Source organism: Eumetopias jubatus, unplaced genomic scaffold (assembly GCF_037043125.1).
Source record: "Eumetopias jubatus isolate StellerSeaLion01/CBP00866 unplaced genomic scaffold, mEumJub1_p1.0 scaffold_1, whole genome shotgun sequence".
Taxonomy (NCBI): Eukaryota; Metazoa; Chordata; class Mammalia; order Carnivora; family Otariidae; genus Eumetopias; species Eumetopias jubatus.
The window spans coordinates 197,289,644-197,311,397 of NW_028274807.1; the positions used below are offsets into that span (position 1 = coordinate 197,289,644).

Below are 21,754 nucleotides of genomic sequence, written 5' to 3' on the forward strand. Positions count from 1 at the left end.
AATGAAAAGTCATTCCCAGCCGGCATATGAGCAGGTTAGTGACGCACAAAACCAACAGGAGGCGGACAAGAGCATCAGGTTCAAGATTCCCTCCATGAAGACAACCAAAATGAAGAAAGGAGGAAAAAAAAGAAAGATAAAAAGCAGGACCGGGCTTCCTGCTCCATTGAACTCGAACCCAGACTGTGCATCTGCCTTGGGTATTATCTGAGTCACCCCATCACGCCCAGAGAACTGGGATCCAAAACAGGTCCCCCCTTCCTCTTTAAACTTCACAGGCAATGAACCAGAGGCACTGAGACCGACCTGACAACCCTTTGGGAAGCCTCGGGCCTGGGGCTGCTGCGGCTGGGCTGTCCGCAGGTAAACGCAGAGGAGAGGAGGACTGTGGGGAGTGGGGCCGGGGAAGGGAGCAGAGGGAGAGGTAGGGGCCACGGAAGAGGGACAAGTAAGAGCCCGGAGCCCCAGGAATGGGTGTGCAGAACTGCAGCCCCTCTGTCCCAGCGAAACAAGGAAGAAATGCCGAGGCTCTCAGAGGCCTCTAGGCTGGACCCAGGCATCGCCCGCTCCAGGCGTGGGCCACCCTACGCAGGGTTCTCTGGGGAAGTGACTCTGGAAAATGGAAGAGAGGAGCTCAAAATCCCGAACAACGAACACCTGCACTTAGAAAATTATGGACAGCTTCTGCCAACTCCCCACACCTCCCACCCCGGTGGTACTGTGTGTGATTAACTCCTGGAGATGCCTCTATGTGTGAATTCTATTTTTATATTCATATGTTGAGATCGGCCTTGTGGTTTCTCTGTCTTCAGAGCACCCTTCTCATAATTACTATTGTTATTTTTATTGTCACGACCACCTCTGTGCTCTGAGGAGGATACACGGTGGTCTACCACACAGACCTACAAGGAAGGCGATGGAGTGAATATTTATATCACATAATTATATCATTATTGTATCTCTTTATTTCTGTTCTAAATTGACTGATGCCCTCTGTGTGAGCTAGAAAGGAAGAGCCTTTCCATCCATTCCAGGAGGGAGACGGCCACCCTAAGGGGTATATTCTAGAAAGGAGGGAGATGGGCAGGAGGGGAAGGAAGGAAGGAGTCAAAGGGCTTTGTCTAGGAAACTGAGTTCGCTTATTAAGTTAGGAAACTCCTGCCCCTCAGGCTTCTGAACTGACCTTCTTGGGCTTCAGGAAGATCTTGAGTCAGAAAAAAAAAATGCTGGCAAAGGGCAGCTGGGCACGTAGGCAGCCCTGTTCCTTCTCCACAATAACACTTGATATTTGTAACAGCAACACTTGGCTTGGCGCCTGTGTTCCTCGCAAGCCACATACCAACGTATATTAAGGCTGGTGCTCTTGCCTGGGGGGCTGGGCTGCGCTGTGGGGGTTGAAGCTTCTGAGGAGGAGGGGATGTCTGGATGCCGCTGAAGGCGCCACTGACTGTGCCCCCCCCCCCCAAGTGACATCATGCCCCTGCCCAAATAGCAGAGCCCAGTGTGCCGGAGGGAGATGGGAAAGGGCAGGAGCGATTCGAAGGTGGGAGGGGTATCTTGCCAGGGAGACTAGCCTCTTGCTAGTATGCTGAGTATGGGCCCCTCAATCCATACTAGAGAGTAGGGGGGCTTAACAAGTCAGTCATCTGCCCCATCTGGCGGCCCAGGAGCAGGGCCCCGCCTTTTGCCCCTGGGCCTGACAGAACTGAGCCTCTGTGTCCTGCCCTAAGCTGCCACCACCACGGCCTCCCCCCACCCGCGGCCTGAGAGGCATCAGCAGCAGTCCCTCGGCCCAGAGTGTGGGGCTGGGAGGGACTTGACCTCCATAGCCACTTCTCTCCCTAGGCCGCAGCACCTCTGTTCCCACCTTCCCACCCCGTGGGCCTGGACTTCTCCCCCTCATGCCTCCCACCTTGAGCCCTATTTCCTGCCTCAGGGGCCTCCCTCTCTCTCTGGCAGCTTTTTCCTCCAAGTCTCATACTTCCCCTAGTCTTTGGGTCAGTGTCATCATTTCCCAAATGGGTTTAGCATGACAAAGGTCAAATAAATATGGGGATCTCTTTCCCTTTAGTCCTGCTGCTGTGTGTGCAGCCCTTTTGCCCTGTGAAATCCCTAAGAAGCCCACGATAATGTCTGGTTAACTTCCATGTCTGCTATGAGCTACATGATTCTCCCAAACCTGGGGTCCTTTTTTCCCATCAAGTAATCACCACCTCATGTTTCTAATGTTTTGAAGCACACTTTGGGAAAACGCGGATTTGATTAATTCCTTCCCCTGCCATGTGGGATTAGTTTATTCATCTCTGCTTTCTAAGCCTGTAAACTGTGGAGGCCCTGGCCTCCCAGATCGAATAGCCACAACTTGGCTTCCCGTGGCAGGCACCGGAGCGGGACCCGCCATCCCAGGGCCAGGGCTGCCAGGCCGCCAGTCTGCTGGCCCCTGGGCCTGGCCTCTGCCCATCCTCCCACACTCAGTCTGCCTCCACAGGCCACTTCCCGGCAAGATCCTCTGTGGATGGCTAGGGTTCACCCCAAGCCTGTGGCTGTCCAGCAGTCCAACAGACTCATTTCTAACGGGGGGGGGGGGGAGCAGAATAGAGGAGGAAAACAGCTCTTTTCACTTCCTCAAGTGGCCTCTTTGCACTCAGCTAAGCCCAGGTCAGTTTCTAGACATCCCTAGAATCCCCCAGTTGGAGGAGGGAGCAGGCAGTAGCCATCAGGAGCCAGGCTGTCCTCTCCATGGGGCCAGGTGCAGGTACAGCTGGGGTGGGGGGCTGACCAGGGAACCCACTGACATGCCTCTGCCAGTCCAGGGCACTGAGGCTTCCCCAACCAGCCACATCTCCTTCGTAGAACTAGGAGACACTTGCTCAGAAACAGTCCGATTTCCATTCCTAGTTAGGGATCCACCCCAGCCTTCCCCAAGTGCTGGCTCTCAGGGTCTCCCAGAGGAGAAGTTTCAGGCCACACCAAGATCAAATCCCCAAGGTTTTCTGAGACTACAAACTTGGCCCTGGTGTAGGGAGAGGGTGAGTGGGTGGGGCTAGGTTTCATACAATACCTGACTAGGAGCTTAAGGATTGTTGGGCCCCTGCCCTGGCTCCTCTCCAGGACTCACCCCGCACCCCTGGGGAACAGATGAGGCAACAGCAGCTATGGCCCTGTGCCCACTTCCCACTGCCCTGCCCCTGCCCACCCTTACCATGGCTACCACTACTGGGCCTGTTCCCTAGAGGCCTCGTCCTAATGAAGCCTTTCACTTTCCGCTGGATTTTCACTAAGGAAACTCCTGGTTCCTCAATGGAGCCTTTTAAAAGGTCATTCTCCACCAAGGATGGGAAATGTTGCCCAGACTCACAGAGAGGCCTCAGAAGGGACACCTGCTCCTATCCTCACCCAGACCTTAGCAGTCAGCTAGGAGCTTGCACTCAGGGACTCTGCTGAGGGGGACTCAGGTGACCTGTCTTGACCCCTTTCCCCCAGGGAGGAAGATGACTGGAGTGTACCCTAATCCATCCCAACGGGGTGTGTTTCACTTCCATAAGCATCCCGTTGGGCAGAGAGAGACCAGGAAAAGGGGACCGTTGTGGGCTGGCAAGGATTTCAAAATGGACCAACAGAGGCCTGCAGCAGAGTCCAGGTATCTGTCATCAAATGGAAAGAACTACAGTAGTAGGGACACATAAAGCCCAGAGAGTTAGGAGGACAAGGAGGGCTCTGCCCTCACAGATAAAGGTACAGAAGAATGATGTGGCAGACCAGCAGCTTGCTTTATGGACATGACCTCATCTGTTCACGCTGTCCCCCACCCCCAGCTGATAAGAATCTGGTGCTGTTTCCTGTAGTCCAAGGGTCTCAGACAATGGTGTGAACAGGCTGGCCCTCCTGGAAAGGACATTGTTTAGGGAAGAAAAAACACACCAGCACAAAGACAGGGCAGGACCTGTCTAAATGTAAGGGTCTGTTTACAAATCCCTGATTTCCAAGAGGGGGGAACACAATGGGGAATTGTTTTTGGTGAGTCTGGAGTCCCCTCCAGAATGCTCCTGGGGTCTGGGGATGGCTTTGATGGCCTAGACAGGTCTCAGATGCTCTGAGGGGGATGGACACTGATGGCGTGGATGTCTTCCTGTTTATCAGAGGTGCTCGCAGGGCAGGGTCAAGGAACAAGGTTACACCAAAGACAAGAGGGAGGAGCCCTGGGCCTCTCTCCTTCCAGCCCGGCCTCCTGCTGTTGCACATGCTGAGGTGGTTTGCTACAGAGAAGCTAGAACAAGGTTTTCGTTTTTTGTTTTCTGAAATATATCAACTTTTTGGTTTATGGCCTCCAATTGCCAGATTGCTTTTTGGAAAAAAATGTACAAGGCATGAGACCCTTCCAAATAGCAGACCCTCCCCGCCCCACGATGGGGCTTCCTAGCTTAGTCAGTAGGGAGACTTCTCATACCTGGGCACCCCACCACCACCACCACCATGATGCTGCACTTCACCTCCAGCCAGTCTGGGAGTATATAGGAGCTAACACAGTGTCCCTGGGGGCCGGGCCAATGGAGATGCTATTTCTCATAGCAACCTCCTGTCTGGTCCACAGGTTAGAGCCTTTGATGCCACTAACCAGAGGCCTTAATATCAATGTGTGTGTGTGTGTGTGTGTGTGTGTGTGGAGAGTGAGGCAGAAGAAGAACAGAACTGTATCATCCATTTCCCTTGGGACTGGCAGTTCTCATTTTGCGGGGGGGGGGGGAGAGGAGGGCAGCTGGAATTAGGAGGATCACTTTGGGTCTGGAGGGACCATGAAGGCAGACCTGTCTGAGAATACGACCTGTGATGGAAGTGTCATTGGTAACTTTTATACTAATCTCGAAAGCCAACAGGAGCACACCTCTTGCATAAACGCAAATGGATGTGTTTAGAACAAGTGAAGAGCAGTAAGTCCTATGCAATCCCAAAATAGCAGCAAGCTTTCAAAAATAAGCCTTTCTCAACCTTCCAGCTCCTGAGCGGGCAGCATCTTCTCCCTCGCTATGCTAACAGTGCCCTCTGGTGTTTGACAGCAAAACTACAGGCTCATGAGTACAAGGTCCAAGCCCTTCCATCTCTTCAGTAGACATCAAACTGCCTCTGAATGTGAGGTCTGGAGCCACACACCCCGGGAGGGAGAAAGGTTAATAAGACAAACAGGCCCCTGCCTTTAAGGGGCTTCCCATTTAGTGGGAGAGACAGATACACAACTGTAGGACCAGGTGGAGAATGATGCCTGCTCTAATAGGAGTATAAGCAGAGACCAGTGCAAGTGAAAAATGGCCCTTTGGCTGGGTTCAACAGGCCGAGGAGAGAGGCTATGGCTCTCCAGAGTGCAAACCTTATGCTCAGGGCCCAGTGTTCCGGGGTAGCCAGGGCAGAGTGCCCGTGGGTGGGGTGTCCAGGGAGATGCTGCTGAGTAGGCCCATGTTTGTGGAAGGTCTTGGATGCCAATCTCAGCAGAGCCATCCTAAGAAAAGAGCTAGCAGATGTTTATGGTAATTAGCAGAAGGGAAAAGGGTGGATCTGTCAGCAAAGCAAGTGGACATAGGAAACCGTGCAGGGAGAAGGCTTTTGCTGCAGTCCTCTGAGGCACAGGGGTCTGAGCCGAGCACTAGCAATGGGATAGCAAAGAAGGCGAACATTTGTAAAACAGTCAAACTGACAAGAAAGAGGGTGGTTGAGGATAAAGGGAAGTAGAAGGAGATACTGAGATTTTTGGCTCTAGTTCATGGTTCCTACAAAGGTAAGAATGAAAGGAAGTAGAGAAGGTGAATTTTGGGGGAATTTTTACTTAACATCTATTTCTACCCTCCCCAAGCGAACTATCTGTTCCAGGTCCTAAGTTATAAAACAGTAATTAATTCTAACAGACGGATCCCTTGTGAAAACATGTATTTAAATCACACAAGAGGAGCCTGGAGCATCTTGTAGTGCCAAAAAGTAAAGAAGGGCCCAAAAAATCCCCAAAACCAAAATAACAAAACAGAACAAAACACACAATAATGGGGGTATGTGAAAAGGACTCAGGAGCTCCCAATGGCCAGAGCTGGAATAATTTGAACAACAAAATAAATCAAGCAGTATTGGATTATAACCCAGAATACACTATGCAAATCCCTAAGTCTAGACTGACATAAACGAATGGCCGAATAAATAAGTGGGAGAGAACGGGTAAATCTCCCATGCAGAAGAATTCCAAATAATGTAGATATTCTGTTCGCAAGGAGGGAGGGGACATAAATCGCCACTCATTAATTGTGGGCTACACAGAGCGACTTCCTTCCAAAAGGCACAGTCTGGAAAGTGGGGAAAAGAAGTAACTTTATGCTGGAGAAACCTGACAAACATACCTCACCAGCTGATCAAGGTCACCATCAATGGTGGAAGACATGCTGACAGTCGGTAACTTGGATATGATGTGATAACAGCACTTTACTTGTGTGGTCTCCCTCCCCCAGGCCCATAACCCTAGCCTAATTGTGAGAAAAACATCAGACAATACCAACTGAGGGCTCTCAAGATACCTGACCAGTACTCCTCAAAACTGTCAAGGTCATCAAAAACAAGGAAAATCTGACAAACTGTTACAGCCAAGAGGAACCTAAGGAGACAGGATGATTCAATGCAACGTGGTCTCCCGGATAGGGTCCTAGAACAGAAAAGAGACATTAGGTAAAAACTAAGGAAATCTAAATAAACTCTGGGTTTGAAAATAATGTATTGGTTCATTAATTGTTACAAATGTACTATATTAGGGGCACCTGGGTGGCTCAGATGGTTGGGTGTCTGCCTTCGGCTCAGGTCGTGATCCCAGGGTCCTGGGATCGAGTCCTGCATCAGGCTCCCTGCTCGGCGGGAGGCCTGCTTCTCCCTCTGCCTCTGCCTCTCTCTCTCTCTCTCTCTCTCTCTGACTCTCATGAATAAATAAATAAAACGTTAAAAAAAATGTACTACTTTAATGTAAGATGGTACTAAGGAGGGAAATAGGGTTTGGGGTATTTGGGGAATCCCCGTACTATCTTCACAATTTTTGTAGATCTAAGACTATCCTTAATTAAAAGTTCACTTAAGACAAAAAACCCAGTTATTTAGTGGGGAATGACTGATTAGGTGAAGAATAGAACATTTCAAAATTGGGGACTTTCCAGTCAGCTATTAAAATCAATGGAGAGTACAGGGTATAGAGATGAAGAAATAGTTAATAGGGAGGAGTGTGTGTGTGCGCGCGCACACGCACACACACTGTTTTCTAGGTATCCATAAGGTCAACTGCACCCAGAGATCAGGCAACTGAATAAGTGACAAAAGCACGCTCATCCTCCCCCCACCACAAGCTGTACCTCCCACCCACTGCAGCTGGATTCCAGAGGTACTGCCAGAGGACCACTACTTTCGGTTAAGATGGTGTCTCTCACACTTGAGTAGTATCCAAGTGGATCCTTTTTTCCTAAGTTTTATTTATTCATTTGGGAGAGTGCGCACACGAGGTGGGGGGAGGGGCAGAGGGAGAAGGGCCCGGAAAAGCAGGCTCCCCACTGAGCAGGGAGCCCAATGTGGGGCTCAATCCCAGGACCCGGAGATCATGACCTGAGCCGAAGGCGGATGCTTAACCGACTGAGCCACCCAGGCGCCCCTCCAAGTGGATTCTTTTTAAAGGGAAAGATACTACCCCAGATGTCTGAGAATATGCCTGGTGACCCAAGTTATAGAAATTCTAGATTAAGAATCTGAAGTCTTAATCTTGGAAGTGTCTTGCAGTTGTGAATTATCACTCCAAGAGTTGAGTCTTTAGGATAGGTAAAATATCATTTGTTTTTGAAATGAAAATCCACAATTTAAAAACTGAGTCACTTGCAGAGCTCTGACAAGGTGTCCCTGGAAACCCAGGTTAGGAAGCACAGCATTGAGTCATCAAAATCATGGGAGAGAAAAGGAAGAGAAAAGGCATAGGTGCTGGCCGCCCTGGGGTGTTAGCTGTGCAGGAGGCCCAGTGAGAAGCCGGCTCAGGAGTAGGCTCTCGGAGGCCGGTCTTTCAGAAAAGAAGTGCAGCTAATAGTGATCTGGTGTTTGGCTTATGAGGAAGATTGTATTTTGAGGCAACTGTCATGTGGAACATTTGGGAAGAATTAGCCATAGGTACCTAACAAATTGAGCAAATACAAAAGGGATAGGTATTCATTTCAGGAAAAAAACCCAATTATGGGAGAGGAAAAATAATCCTAGTGTACTGCCTGGCTCAGAGGTGGGCAGCATTTACATGGTCATAGCAAGTAAACTGAAGGTTACTAATGTAATCACTGAAGGTTAATTCAATAAAAACTGTGATGCAATTATAAAAGATGGAGAGAATGAAAGTGGGAAAGTCTTAAAGGAGCAAGATCTTACATGACATAATCGGAAGTCAGTAACGCCTAAGACTAATGAATCAAGAAATGGCTAAAATAACGGACAGTAGTTGCCTTTAAGGAGCAGGATTGAGGGTAGGGAAGGATAAGACAAGAGACTGTTTTTCGTTATAATCCTTTAAGTACTTCTTGACTTTTAAAATTCTGTATTACTTTGCCTGCATACTTTGATAATAACAAAAACACACAAACACCCTACCCCACACCCCATGTGACTCCAAGTGGATCTGGTCAAATTTGAAAGTGATCGCTGTAAACACCAAGGATGGAAGTCTCCAGGGCTCAGCAACTTTTGAACCAAGAACCCCGTCCTCCACCATGGGTTACAATGACTCAGTGAGACCCTGAGCACTGAGTATCTGGCAATGGTCCTGATTTCCCCTGCTAATCTAAATCCCACAGAATCATTAAAAACAAAAATATGTGAGATAGGTTCCATTCAATTTCTCCCAAGACCTTCTGCCAGATTCCCATACCCGCTGCCTTGCCTAATGCAACTGTCCTGGCGTGGTTCCCTTACCCGAGACGGAATTGCCTGAGCCACCAGGCAGCGAGGTTCTGGGTGGAGGTATGCTGCAGACCACACGGCCTGCAGTGGACAGAGTCCTTCCAACCAGTGTGAGCATGGCCGTCCCTGCCCTGTTTGAGTCCAGGGCCCCGAGCCTTGCAATGGTGGCCTATTCTCAGTCCAGTATGGCCTCCTTTGCTGGCTCACCTCCCTGGTGAGGGCCTGTGTTTATTTGTGCAATGATGAAATCTCTGTCCCCACCCATAAAGTTAATTTCCCAGCAAACTGCTTCCCTCCAAAGCAACATGTCTATGTTGGAAGTTGAAAATTCTACATTTATTCACTGAATTTTATGGATTAGAAGGGTGCATTTTCTGTTTCCTCACTCTACCCTCCAGATTCCTCAGGATGCTAAGTTCCAGAGTGAATTTGTAAGGAGACACCGATGGAGAGAAAACCTTTATTTGCATAATAACAAACACGGGTGAAGTAAGAAGCAGCATATGAGAAGCAGATTAGGGTGGGAGAAGAGGAGAAGGCTCTCTAGGGCCCAGGCAGAAAGAGCAGAGGCGCGCTCATGACTGCTAACACATTCCGAGGTTGGCATCTGGACTCCACTCTGTCCTCACGCTCCCCTGGGACTTCTCTTTCCTTGGTTCATGCTCTCACTGCTGGCCCTCTTTCCTTGTCTCACAGTCCCAGAGGGCTCCCTCCCTCAAACCCGGTGGAGGAGCACAGCTTCATACCCAAAATGTGCTTGGCAGCGACTACTCAGAAGCTGTTACTTAGATTTTTTGCAGCTCTTAGAGATTTTGACACGCTTGGACCGACAGGAGTGGCCCCTCCTGCCACCAGAGGACTCTGGCTTTTCTAGTAAGGAAGGTCCTGGCCAATCAGTCCAAGAAGGGCCTGGATTCCCTTCCAGGCTGGTGTTTCTGCAGAAATGCCCCCTGGGGAGGAAGGTGCTGCTGCAACAAGGGATGTCACCTGAGTTTTCAGGTGTATAGTCTGTGGTGGTGGAAAAGCGGAGAGGGAGACTCAGGCCTCCTGTCTCTCCAGGCTCAGGTCCTTGAGCCCCTCCCTAGCCACTTCCCTTCCCGAACCAAAGGCACCAACTCCAAGTCCCCATCCGGTGGCATGCCCTCCTCCTTTCCCAGGCACCACAAGGCGCCCCCAGCCCCCGCCCCCGCCCAAGTTCTTAGACCAGACCACCCCTCCGGTCCCACCTGCGGCTTCAGCGGAAGGTGCACACTCCTCACACTCCCACTTCTTACTGTTGGATCTAAGAGAGGAGCAGTCCCTGTGGGTTCCGTGGGATCCGCAGGTAGTGCACAGAATGAGGCGCCACCTCCTGCAGGAAAAGCCAAGGAAGGGTTGTGGGGACAAATATTACACTCACTACCACTCTCAGAATGTCTGCTACAGGCCAGGCCTTTGCCGAGGGCTTCCCAGGCAATTTTCACTGTACATTTTACCCAGGACCCATTGTGGCTGAGTGCCAATCCTTGGACCCTCACTTAGGCACAGATACTTGAAAGGTGGATTTGGAAAGGAACCGGACCCAAGGATTGCTCCACTGGGCACAAGGAGGAGCAGACCCTGTAGGAACCTGTCCCCTTGTGCATGAGTGAGTCCTGGGCTGGTCAAGTACAGAACTTGGGTTCACCCTGAGGTCTGTAGACAAGAGCAAGTTTCTTGCTCCTGATAACTGGGCCAAGGTCTAACTCCAGGATGGCACCAATGAGAGATCTTTCTAGCAAGGAGTCTTTCCCTACCCTTCTTCCTCAAAGCTGTCTCTGCCTTTTTCATACAGACAGATGGGGGCATCACAATGTTGATAGCGCTCATACAACTCTGAGAAAGCCCCTGGCTCGAGCTCCCAGGCGGCATCTCTGCAGTGGGAAAAGAAACAGTGAGTAAGGGGCACATAACTGGTGGTGAAACCTTTGTCTACCCGGGAGGAACTAGAAAGAACTCAAGCTAGCACTGCAAAAGAGCTCAACAGGCTGCGTGAATACCTTAAACAAGATGGGCTGAGTGGTCTGGCAGTAGGAGAGGGTGGACGCAGGATGAGTGGAACATGGGGGTTTCTTAGTTCCACCCTGGAATTCAAGAACCAGCCCCCAGGGAGTTCTGATCCCCAAGCACCCTTTTCAGGAACATGTCTACCCCATTCCCACAGTGCACCCCCACCTCCTTTTCTTTTGATAACTCACAAGCCCTCCCTCCACTCCCTCCCTCTTTGCCATAAGCCGGTGCCTGGGCTGCCTCTTCATTCTCTGAACTAACCTCACACTCACCTCCTCTCTAGAAATCTAGGCAACCCACTCCCTGGCTCAATTCCTGCCTTCGAGTGTCCACTACCTGTCTGGAATATGTATTCCCATTCTTAGCATTTCTTGAGGAAACTCTTCTCGATTGTTACACTGTGGACATTTGAAGAAATGTTTTGCCGATGTGTGGGCATACTTCTGTAAGAGAAACATGGAAGAGCGTTGTGCTTATAAAAACACCATCTTTGATCACCTTCTCTCCACCCCAACCCTCATCTCACAAAGAGGATGTTGCCAAGAGAGCTTGATGGGAGATTTCCATAAACGGGCTACGGGTGGGCTAGTGGGAGGGGTGCAGACCCAGGCATCAGACCAGAGACCACGTTCAATTCGAGAGAGCTCCCAGGAGTGGCTCAGCTGTCATCTCTGGCTGTGGGGCCTGCAGTACTGACCCATTCAAGGGTCTCTTTCCTTCTGTCCCAGGAAGCAAGGCTGATTCTGAGGCTGCTTGACTCATTCCAGCTTGTCTGCTCTAGCCCTCCTGAGGACTTTGCTCAGTCTAAATGTTATCACGGATGAGGTCTTACAGGTCAGGGGTGACCAGAGATTGGGCTGACTTTCCTCTGATTGCCTGGAACCTTCCCTGCATATAGGCCTCCAGGATGGAACACAGAAGCTAAGACGGCCTGAGCATTCCTAGGGTGCTCCGAACTAGAGAAAATGTGGAAGGTCCCCAGGGCGGAGAAAGGCCCACCTGTATGCACTTGCGGTGGTAGATAGTTTGACTACAACATGGACTCTGGATATTTTCGACACTTGCTTGGGATAAGTCTTCACAACACAAGACACAGCTTTCCTCCCCTGCCTTCCCCCATTGGATGTCCTGTGTTGGGCGATGTTTTCCACAAAATGATCTGAGGCAGAACAAACAGACTTGATTTCTGGTTTGTCACTGATGCAGTCTTCCGGCTGCCTGGCCTAGGAAGGGCAGCCACCCAGGCCGATGCCCAGCGAACCTCCATGCTCACGGGGAGGAGGAGGAGCAGGGAGGGGGAAAAGCCACATGCCTTCTCACAGCTGTTCCCCCACCGAGCAAAACTCCCGGGACTAACCCCACAGTCTCCTGTTCCTGAAAGCCCTGCTGAGCTCTGAGCAGCTGTCTAAGAACAGCAGCTGCTTGTAATTTAAGAAGGGGCTGGGAAGCAAGAAGGAAGCCCTGGGAAATCGCCAAGTCAGGACACTGTTTCTCATTATTGAATGGTAGGACAGATTCACCAGTGAATCAAAACAGGCCTGTGAGAACCGGACTCTGATTTCACTGGTGCCTAATTAAGAGCAACTTGCAAAAGGGCAGCCCAACTTTTCCCCTTCATCACTCACTTGTACTCTCCAAAAAATTGTGAAAGGCAACCCCTTTCTTGGCCACAAGGAAGATGGAAGTTTCTGATGCACTGATCCTTCTGGCAGTTGATGGCAGCTCCCTTTTTCTTGCACACAAAGCAGATCTGCAAATGAGATCCCGGGCAGTGCTCAGGGCCCCAAGAAAGACAAACAGACATTCTGCAGCACATCATTCTATGGAATGGAAATTCTAGGAAGCAAGAGCCATTTCCTTTCCTCAGTTGACCTGAAAGTTCTTGGGGGCACCCTGAAGCTGAGCTTCAAGCAGCATTAAATTATTTTTTCCCCCTAGGATGTTGCTCCTTCTCCTCACTTAGGATACTACACCCCAGAGAAGCATGCAGCTTAAGAGAAGGACCTGTTGGGAACTCCAAGAGTCCTTTGACTTCTGAACTAGCAGCTAGGGAAAAGAACAGAAACAGGGACGATCAGAGAGGTGTGAGAAGAGACCTACTCCGAGGCCCCCATATTGGGGGATTCTAACCTTCCTAGAAGCCCGGGCTGCCTCCTTTTTGATGTCTTCAGGCAGGAATCCATGGAAACCTCTGTTGGACTGGCCCCTCTGAGGCAGCTTGCTAGATAGGATCTGGGGGAGCAGTAGAACCAGGCTGTCAACATTGATGATGGGTGAGTCAGTGCAGTGGGGTGAGGAGGGTGACAGGGTAAGAGAGCTAGAATATAGAGCGCGGTGGGATATACGTGCATTTACAGGATAATTTACTTAACAAAGGCTTATACAGCATTCAATGCTCTAAGTGCTCTTCAAATATTAACTCATTTCATCCTTGTAACAACGACAGGAGGTAGGTACTGTCATCATCCCCGTTTTATAGGAGAGATTATGTGATCTGCTCAGGGTCACAGGACTCCAGAACCTGGGCTCTAACATACCTCTGTGTTACACTGTCTCTCATTTACTGAGGATTGCTTTTCTGTGCTGAGCCCTTTGGGGAAACACTCCCTGTAGATTGACTCATCTTATGTTCACTACAACCCTGTGACAGATGCTATTGTGACCCTCATCTTACAGGGGAGCTCTCTGAGGTGTAGGATGGTAAGTGACACGGCTGGGGCCACACGGCAAGGAGGCAACAGAGCTGGCATTCACATCCAGGCCCACAGAATCCACACTCTTCCCCTGCCCCCTGTACTGCTCCTTAGTGCAAGATAAATACTCTTTTCAGAGTGTGTTCTCTACGGGAAGGCAAACAGGGCTTTAAAATCTGACTATAAGGGTGCCTGGGTGGCACAGTTGGTTAAGTGTCTAACTCTTGGTTTCAGCTCAGGCCTTGATCTCAGGGTCGTGAGGTGGGGTGCAACCCACATGGGGCCCCATGCTCAGCACAGAGTCTACTTATGACTCTCCCTCCCTCCCTTTGCCCCTCCCCCCGTGCTCTCTCTCTCTCCCTCCCTCCAAATAAAATAAAATCTCCCGACTGTAGCCATTCTGCCCTACTGGGGAAGGGGAGGAATTGAACTTTTCTTTAAAAACACAATTTTAAGGGCCTGGGGAAGGGGAGGAATTGAACTTTTCTTTAAAAACACAATTTTAAGGGCCTTTGCTTCTGAAAAGCCCCCGAAGCAGATTCTAGAATGGAAAATCAAGGAAGAGGCCGCGAAGCCGTTCATGTACCCATAAACTGCTAGGTCTGCGCAGGTACATCGGAGGGTCGTCAGCACCCCAGCCCCACCCCGAGAGTCTTCCAAAAACATGGGGAGGGTGCTGGACCTCCTACAGTGATTACATGTAATGTGTAATGGGGGCCCAGCTTATTTTATTTTGACATTATAGAAAAGATGACCCTACAAGGTTAGATGACTTGAACACCCTTGGATTATAGCTATATGTTCTGAATTAGGATTAAAACGTATCTGTTCCACACTAGTTTTCTCAGGGCTTTAGGACTATATGAGTGATTTCTGTTTTATTTATATTTTTAAGTATTACTAATGTTTTCTACAATGAGCATGTATTATTTCTATAAACAGAAAAATCAATAGTGAAAGATTAGAAATAATCTAAATGTCCTTTAAAAGCAGTTTGTTTTAATGCTTTTTGGTACCCCCATCCCATGGAATACCGATTAGCTATTAAAAAGAAAAAAAACTAGATCAATATGTTCTACGTGGAAAGATCTTCATAAGTATTAAGAGGTAAAAAAAAAAAAAACAGGCAAAATACAAAATACTGTATATAGTATGTTTATTTTTATGTTGAAAATGTGTATGCTTGTAAAGGCACTGAGATTAACCAAGACCTGACACCCAAACCAGACAGGATTTACAAGAGAGGAAAATCACAGACTAGTCTTTCTCACCAGTAGAGGTGTAAAAATGAAACAAAATATTAGCAAATTGAGTCCGGCACCATATAAAAAGGATAATACATCATGATCAAGCAGGGTTTATACCAGAAATGCAAGGTTAGTTTAACATTAAAAATTCAATTGACGTAACAAGCCCGTAAACAAAATAAAGGAGAAAAATGATCATCTCAATAGATGCGGAAAAAGCATCTTGACAAAATTCAATATATATTCATGATATCCTCAGCAAACTAGAAATATAAGGAAACTTCTTTAATCTGATGAAAAGTCTACAGCTAACATCATATTTTAATGTTGAAAAATTGGATGCTATCCTCCAATGTTGGGAGTAACACAAGGATGTTTACTCCTGTAACTCCTATTCAACACCCGATCGAAAGCCCTACCTAGTATAAGGCAAGAAGAAGAATTAAAAGAATTGAAAGAGTGGAAATGAAGAAATAGAACTGTTTTTATTCACACTACATGATTGTGTACACAGGAAATCCTAAGGCATTTACCAAAAAAATTTAAAAATAAAAACAACTACTGAACTAATAAGTGAACTGAACAAGATTGCAGGATATAAAATCAACATACAAAATAAACTGCACTTATATATACCAACATCCAAAGTTGAAACTGAAATTTTATTTATTTATTTTTTTTTAAAGATTTTATTTATTTATTTGAGAGAGAATGAGAGATAGAGAGCACGAGAGGGAAGAGGGTCAGAGGGAGAAGCAGACTCCCTGCCAAGCAGGGAGCCCGATGCGGGACTCGATCCCGGGACTCCAGGATCATGACCTGAGCCGAAGGCAGTCGCTTAACCAACTGAGCCACCCAGGCGCCCGAAACTGAAATTTTAAAATACCATTTATAATAGCATAAAAATCACAAAATATTTACACATTCATTTAATAAAAGATGTGCAAGGCTTCTTCACTAAAAAAACACTGCTGAATAAAAAATAAGGAAAAAATAAATAGACATTGCTGAGACAAATTTTAAAAGACCCAAATAAATGGGGAAGTATATCACTTCCATGGATTGAAGATTCAATACGTCAATTCTTCCCAAATTGATCTATAAATTCAATGCAATCCCAATATCAATCCCAACAGGTTTTTTTTTTTTTTTAAAGAAAAACTGACAAGCTAGGTGTAAGATTTATATGGAAAAGGACCTGATAGCCAAAACAATCTTAAAAAAGATTGTAGAGGGGCGCCTGGGTGGCTCAGTCATTGAGCGTCTGCCTTCGGCTCAGGTCATGGTCCCAGGGTCCTGGGATCGAGCCCCGCATCGGGCTCCCTGCTCAGCAGGAGACCTGCTTCTCCCGCTCCCACTCCCCCTGCTTGTGTTCCCTCCATCGCTGTGTCTCTCTCTGTCAAATAAATAAATAAAATCTTAAAAAAAAGAGAGAGAGATTCAAGAACGTATAACACTTAATTTCAAGACACTATAAAGCCACAATAATGAAGATAGTGCAGTACTGTTGTAAGGAGGATGCACAGATCAATGACATAAAATAAATCAACCAGATCCACAGATATATGGTCAATTGATTTCAACAAAGGCATCAAGGTAATTCAGCGGGTAGGCAAAGATATCTTGGGACACACACAACAAGCACTAATGATAAAAGAAAAAAGATTGGTAAACTGAACTTCATCAAAACTAAAAACGTTTGCTCGGGCGCCTGGGTGGCTCAGTTGGTTAGGCGACTGCCTTCGGCTCAGGTCATGATCCTGGAGTCCCGGGATTGAGTCCCGCATAGGGCTCCCTGCTCGGTGGGGAGTCTGCTTCTCCCTCTGACCCTCTTCCCTCTCGTGCTCTCTATCTCTCATTCTCTCTCTCTCAAATAAAAAAATAAATAAAAATTAAAAAATTAAAAAAATTAAAAAAACATTCACTCTTTGAAAGACACCATTAAGAAAATGAGGCATGCCACGGATTGGAGAAAATAGTGACAATACACATATCTGAAAAAGGGTTTGCCTCCAGAATATATAAAAAACTCATAAATTGATAAGACAAAATAATCTACTTTTACAAAGGAAAAATACTTGCACAGACACTTCACTAAAGAACATATGTGAATGACCAGTAAGCACACAAAAAGAAGCTCAGCATCTTAAGTCAACAGGGAAATGGAAATTAAAACCATAATGAGATACCAGTACACACCTAATAGGATGGCTAAAATTAAAAAGATTGACCATATCAAGTTCTGGCAAGAATACTGTGCAATTGGAACTCTCATAAATTGCCAGCGCGAGTGTAAACTGGTACAACCACTTTGGAAAGTGATTTGGCAACTTCACAAAAAGTTAAACATACGGTTAGCGCACAACCAATAAATCCACTCCTAGGCATTTGCCCAAGGGAAGTGAAAATACGTGTTCACAAAAAGACTTGAACATGAATATTCATAGCAACTTTATTCATAATAGCCCCCAGATAGAAACAATTCAAATGTCCATCAAGAGATGGATAAAATAAGCCATTTACAAAATATTCATACAACACAATACTACTAGGCAAAAAAAGGTACAAGCTACCGATACATGCAACAACATGGATGAATCTCCAAAACGTTGTCATTGAGTAAAAGACTCAATGTCTACTCAAAGTAAAAGAGTAGAAGACAGCAAGACTACAATTGCTGTATGATTCCATGTATATGAAATATAAGAAGAGACAAAAGTAATCTATAGATCAGAACAGTGATGATCTCTGAGGGGACTGACTAGGAGGGTACGGGAGGGAACTTTCTGGGGTGATGGAAATACTTTGATTGGGGTTGTGTTTACACGAGGATATACATTACGTCCCCATGATATAGGAGCTTATCAAAACTCATCAAACTGTACACTTATAATCGGTGCATTCTATAGTATGCAAATTATAGCTAATAAAAAAAAAAAGCATTGGGCACCTGGGTGGCTCAGGTGGTTAAGCGACTGCCTTCGGCTCAGGTCATGATCCCTGGAGTCCCGGGATCGAGTCCTGCATTGGGCTCCCTGCTCAGCGGGGAGTCTGCTTCTCCCTCTGACCCTACCCCCTCTCATGTGCTCTCTCTCTCTCTCTCTCATTCTCTCTCTCAAATAAATAAATAAAATCTTTTAAAAAAACAGCATAGTGGGAAAAAACAACTCGAAGGACAGTTGACAGCATGTGCTTCTGAGGAGAGGGAGAAAGATTGGGAACACTGTTTGGGAAGCAACTTTTTATTGTACATACTTTATACTGTCAGGATTTTATAGCAGGTACATACATTACTTCTTAAAGACTAGATTTTAAAAAGAGAAAAGCTATTAAGAAAAACAAGGCCATGTATTTGAGGCTGGACGAAAAACAGAGAACAGACTGTGCAGCAAAAGCCATGAAACATTCAAAGCAAAGGGGACCTTATACTCACAAGACAAAAATAATGCACGCTGAGATTATCTTTCTGAAGAAATTCCCCCAGTTTTTCGGGATCCCCAGGTTCTCGAAGGCATAGCCGGCAAACTGGAAGAAGGAATGTTAAGAATTCATTTTGGGAGCACAAGGAAGAGTCATGTATTGGGAAGAGGACATTTTGACAAGGATGGAGGTTGGGATGAAGTTTTGCAGGGTATCAGTTAGGCCTTTATATAATTTTGGCCACATGTGAGTCGGCTGCAGCTTCTCACTTTATATACTTTTCTCTCAAGTGGCTTTAAATAACTTGTTTCTTGAACTTTGGATTAGTCATTTAAAAATCAAGGACCCTGAGTTCTTCAGGATCTTAGAGAAGCTGGGAAATGAGTAGGACGGACAGTTGGAGAAGTAAGTTTGCTGCCCTACACAGGTGACCTTTGCTGAGGTCGGAAGGCAGCAGTTGAACAGAACCTCCAGTCTTTCTTACCAGGCCCTGAAGATGGCTTCCTTTGGGTTACCCTCCTTGTCTTGGCAGATTTTCTATACAAGAGAAGGAAGAAATATCCTGTCAACATCCCTTGTAATATTTCCCTCAAAATGCCTCCCTGGGTCTGATGAAGGACCAAAATATCAAAAGTCTAAGACATCAGTTTCTTTTTTTATTGCATTTTTTTTGAGAGCACAAAACATACCAAATCATTTGAATTATGTGAGATTGTAATTATCTTTGGCTGTGCCACCTGTGTAGACTGAATGAATGCAGGAGCAAACCCCCTTTTGCTCTTTTACTGTTTCTTCTGCCACCTACTCTGAATCTCTGGCGGCACCATGTTCACAAAGCAGAATGAAATACTAAAATTGAGGGACGCCTGGGTGGCTCAGTTGGTTAAGCGTCTGCCTTCGGCTCAGGTCACGATCCCAGGGTCCTGGGATCGAGCCCCGCGTCGGGCTCCCTGCTCGGCGGGAAGCCTGCTTCTCCCTCTGCCTCTGCCTCTCTGCCTGCTTGTGTGCTCTCTCACTTTCTCTCTGTCAAATAAATAAATAAATAAATAAATAAATAAATAAATAAATAAACAAACAAACAAACAAACTTTAAAACAAAGAAAAAGAAATACAAAATTGAGTGTGAATATCCTATTGCAAAACACTATTCCTGGCTCTGCACATGTATCAGCTCAATGAATCTACATTCATTGAGGCTCGAAAAAGTGGGTGCTATTATGATGCACATTTTCCAGGTGCGGAAACTGAGGCATCAAGAAATGAAGTAACCTGTCCCAGGTCACCTAGTGTCGGCAAGTGTTAGAGCCCAGATATGAATCTAGGCATAGGGCTCCAGAGCCAGCACTTTGCTATTAGGGACGGCCCTGGGGGCACAGGTTACCGGCCAGCTTCCAGGGGACCACTGGTGTATGTTTCCATGCTCCCCAACCCCAGCCCTCAAGACCACGCAAAGGGGACAAAAAGTGCAGCATATACCATGGGTCTTTGGACAATTTCTCCCGAACTCCCTTATGTCACCTGATCTACCTCAATCTTTGACGTTCCTTCTTCTTTTCTTTTACAGTCTTCATTCGCTGCTACCTCTCCCTCCTAACTTGAATTCTTCTATACTATTATGAGGACAATACAGGCTCTTCCAGCTATAAATATAAACAGGGCTTGATCAGCAATTTAATTCTACATTTGGTTCCACAGGGTCAAAGTAACAGTGTACCTCACCTCCCAACCCATGTGACAAAACAAAAGGGACCCACCCAGTATCAAGGCGAGTAGTAGCCAATAAATATTAAATTGCATCAAAACTGTTCTAGGCCGTTCACCTGTGTTAACTCACAAAAACTCTGTGCAGGAAGTACCACTGCTATCCCCATTTTCAAGATAAGGAGACCGAGGCACAGAGAGGTCAGAGAGAGGCACTTGCCCAAGATCAGAGTTACTGCTATTACTCAGCAGAGTAAGAATCAGAACCACTACCTGACCTGACTAAATGGGTCTTCGTTTTCTTTGTGCCTACTAAATGCACAAGGTAGCCCTCAGGATAAAGAGGCTCATTTTGCCTCCAAGTATAGGTGCCTTAATTCTACCCAGTAAAGGCTTAGAGAAGGTAGCTCTTTCCTAGGAAAAGGCACCCCTGGCAATTTGGCTGCCCGAAGCAGGCACTCCCTCTAGTGGGAGACAAGAGAGAACACGGACAAATCACCCCTTAGCTCTTCTCACTTGTCACCAGGCTCGGCTGGCCATTGAGGTTTGGTCTGTTCCCAACCTTTCTCTAGATCTGAGCCAAGAGTAAAATGTCCCAAAGTGGAGACGACATCCTGCCACCCTTCCCCCACCACGGTCAGCAGACCGCAAATTTAGTTTTCATTGGTTAATGGGGAAATCCCTGAAAGGGAAGAGACCATTGAAAAAGACATAAAATCCACTCCCATGAAGGGAGGACTGTGTCTAGCCAAGGGAGAGGGAGAAGGACAGCATTTCTTCGAAGGAGAGCTGCGTGAATCAGGTCACTCCAAGGACAGACACTCCAGCACCCATGTCCTCAGAGCACAGCTGGGAAGCGTAAACATCTGCAGGGGCTGTCAACTGTTCTCCTTGGATACAACTGCTAAGGCAACTAACTAGCTGTTCAGAAAACTAAGACTAGACTACGCTTCCTCTCATTGTGTTTGCTCCATCTCCTCTTCCGACCCATGAGTTGCGCTTGCAGACAGCAGTCATGGCACTTGATGGCTTCTTATTCAACAAAAGCACTTGGCCAGGCTGGAAGAGGAGGGAGGAGGGCGCGCACTAGGGGACCCGCTTTTGGGACTGCTGAGCGGCTCCGGGTCGTTGGGGGGAAATACCGGCCATCTAGCAATAGAAATAAAACCTTGAAACGTCAGTTCTTTGCATCGCTGGACCAAGACGTTCCTTGAGTGGGATTCTGTGCACACTGGTAATTACGGGAAGACGCAACAATCTTCAGAGCATTTGAGGAGGGACGTTGCAAATGCCGGCTTCCACGAGCAGCTCAGTCCGAGATTTCCTAACCGAGCGGATGCTCCCTTGGAACGGTTACCAAGCTCTTTCACTGGATGGTAAAGGCTTGTTGAAAAAATTAAAAATAAATTAGCGTGTTCGGCCCCGCCGCCGCAAGAATAAACAATGATTTATTTGGAAAATACGTGTCGGTGTGGCCACAACCGTCCCCCGGAGGTAACAGCCGGAGAAGGGGCTCAAGGAGCATCCCGCGGATGCCAGACCAGGCTCATGTCGCGCCTTCCGGGCGGCTGGTGCGGGGCCGGGCCGGAGGTCGCCTCCGCCGCTCGCTCCTCACGGTAGCGCACAGCCCGCCACTCCCGGTCGGGGCCGCCCGCCCAGCTGTCGCCGAGGGCGCCGCTGTCCGGAGCTTTATTCGTTGTCACAAGCCGTGGTAGCTACCTCACGGGC

The 21,754-nt window shown here is 47.5% G+C and overlaps 1 protein-coding gene across 2 annotated transcripts; it reads right to left on the reverse strand.

Annotated features, from left to right (window-relative positions):
* Positions 1 to 6,608: 6,608 nt before the first annotated feature.
* PHF7 (PHD finger protein 7) lies at positions 6,609 to 21,443 on the reverse strand. Of its 2 annotated transcripts, XM_088022092.1 has the most exons (11): positions 21,195 to 21,443; positions 19,853 to 19,965; positions 18,810 to 18,862; positions 18,339 to 18,430; positions 13,096 to 13,197; positions 12,591 to 12,715; positions 11,965 to 12,124; positions 11,302 to 11,408; positions 10,713 to 10,829; positions 10,164 to 10,288; positions 6,609 to 6,673 (listed from the first exon to the last, which is right to left on the reverse strand). In XM_088022092.1, the coding sequence occupies exons 2-11, from the start codon at positions 19,894 to 19,896 to the stop codon at positions 6,609 to 6,611; spliced, it is 990 nt and encodes a 329-aa protein (XP_087878218.1). In that variant the 5' UTR covers positions 19,897 to 19,965; positions 21,195 to 21,443. The 2 variants fall into 2 exon arrangements, with proteins under 2 accessions (XP_087878218.1, XP_027980274.1); XM_028124473.1 differs by lacking the exons at positions 6,609 to 6,673; positions 21,195 to 21,443 and adding an exon at positions 9,719 to 9,945 and having other exon boundaries at positions 19,853 to 19,982.
* Between the last annotated feature and the right edge of the window lie 311 nt (positions 21,444 to 21,754).

Excerpts from the sequence above, each read along its gene's own strand:
- PHF7 (XM_028124473.1), bottom strand. The coding sequence starts at position 19,896 with ATGAAGACTGTAAAAGAAAAGAAGAAGGAACGTCAAAGATTGAG. Across the intron at positions 12,125-12,590 it reads CAATTTTTTGGAGAGTACAA|ATCATTTTGTGGAAAACATC; the intron begins GTGAGTGATGAA and ends GTTCTGCCTCAG. Across the intron at positions 11,409-11,964 it reads ACCACCGCAAGTGCATACAG|AAGTATGCCCACACATCGGC; the intron begins GTGGGCCTTTCT and ends TTTCTCTTACAG.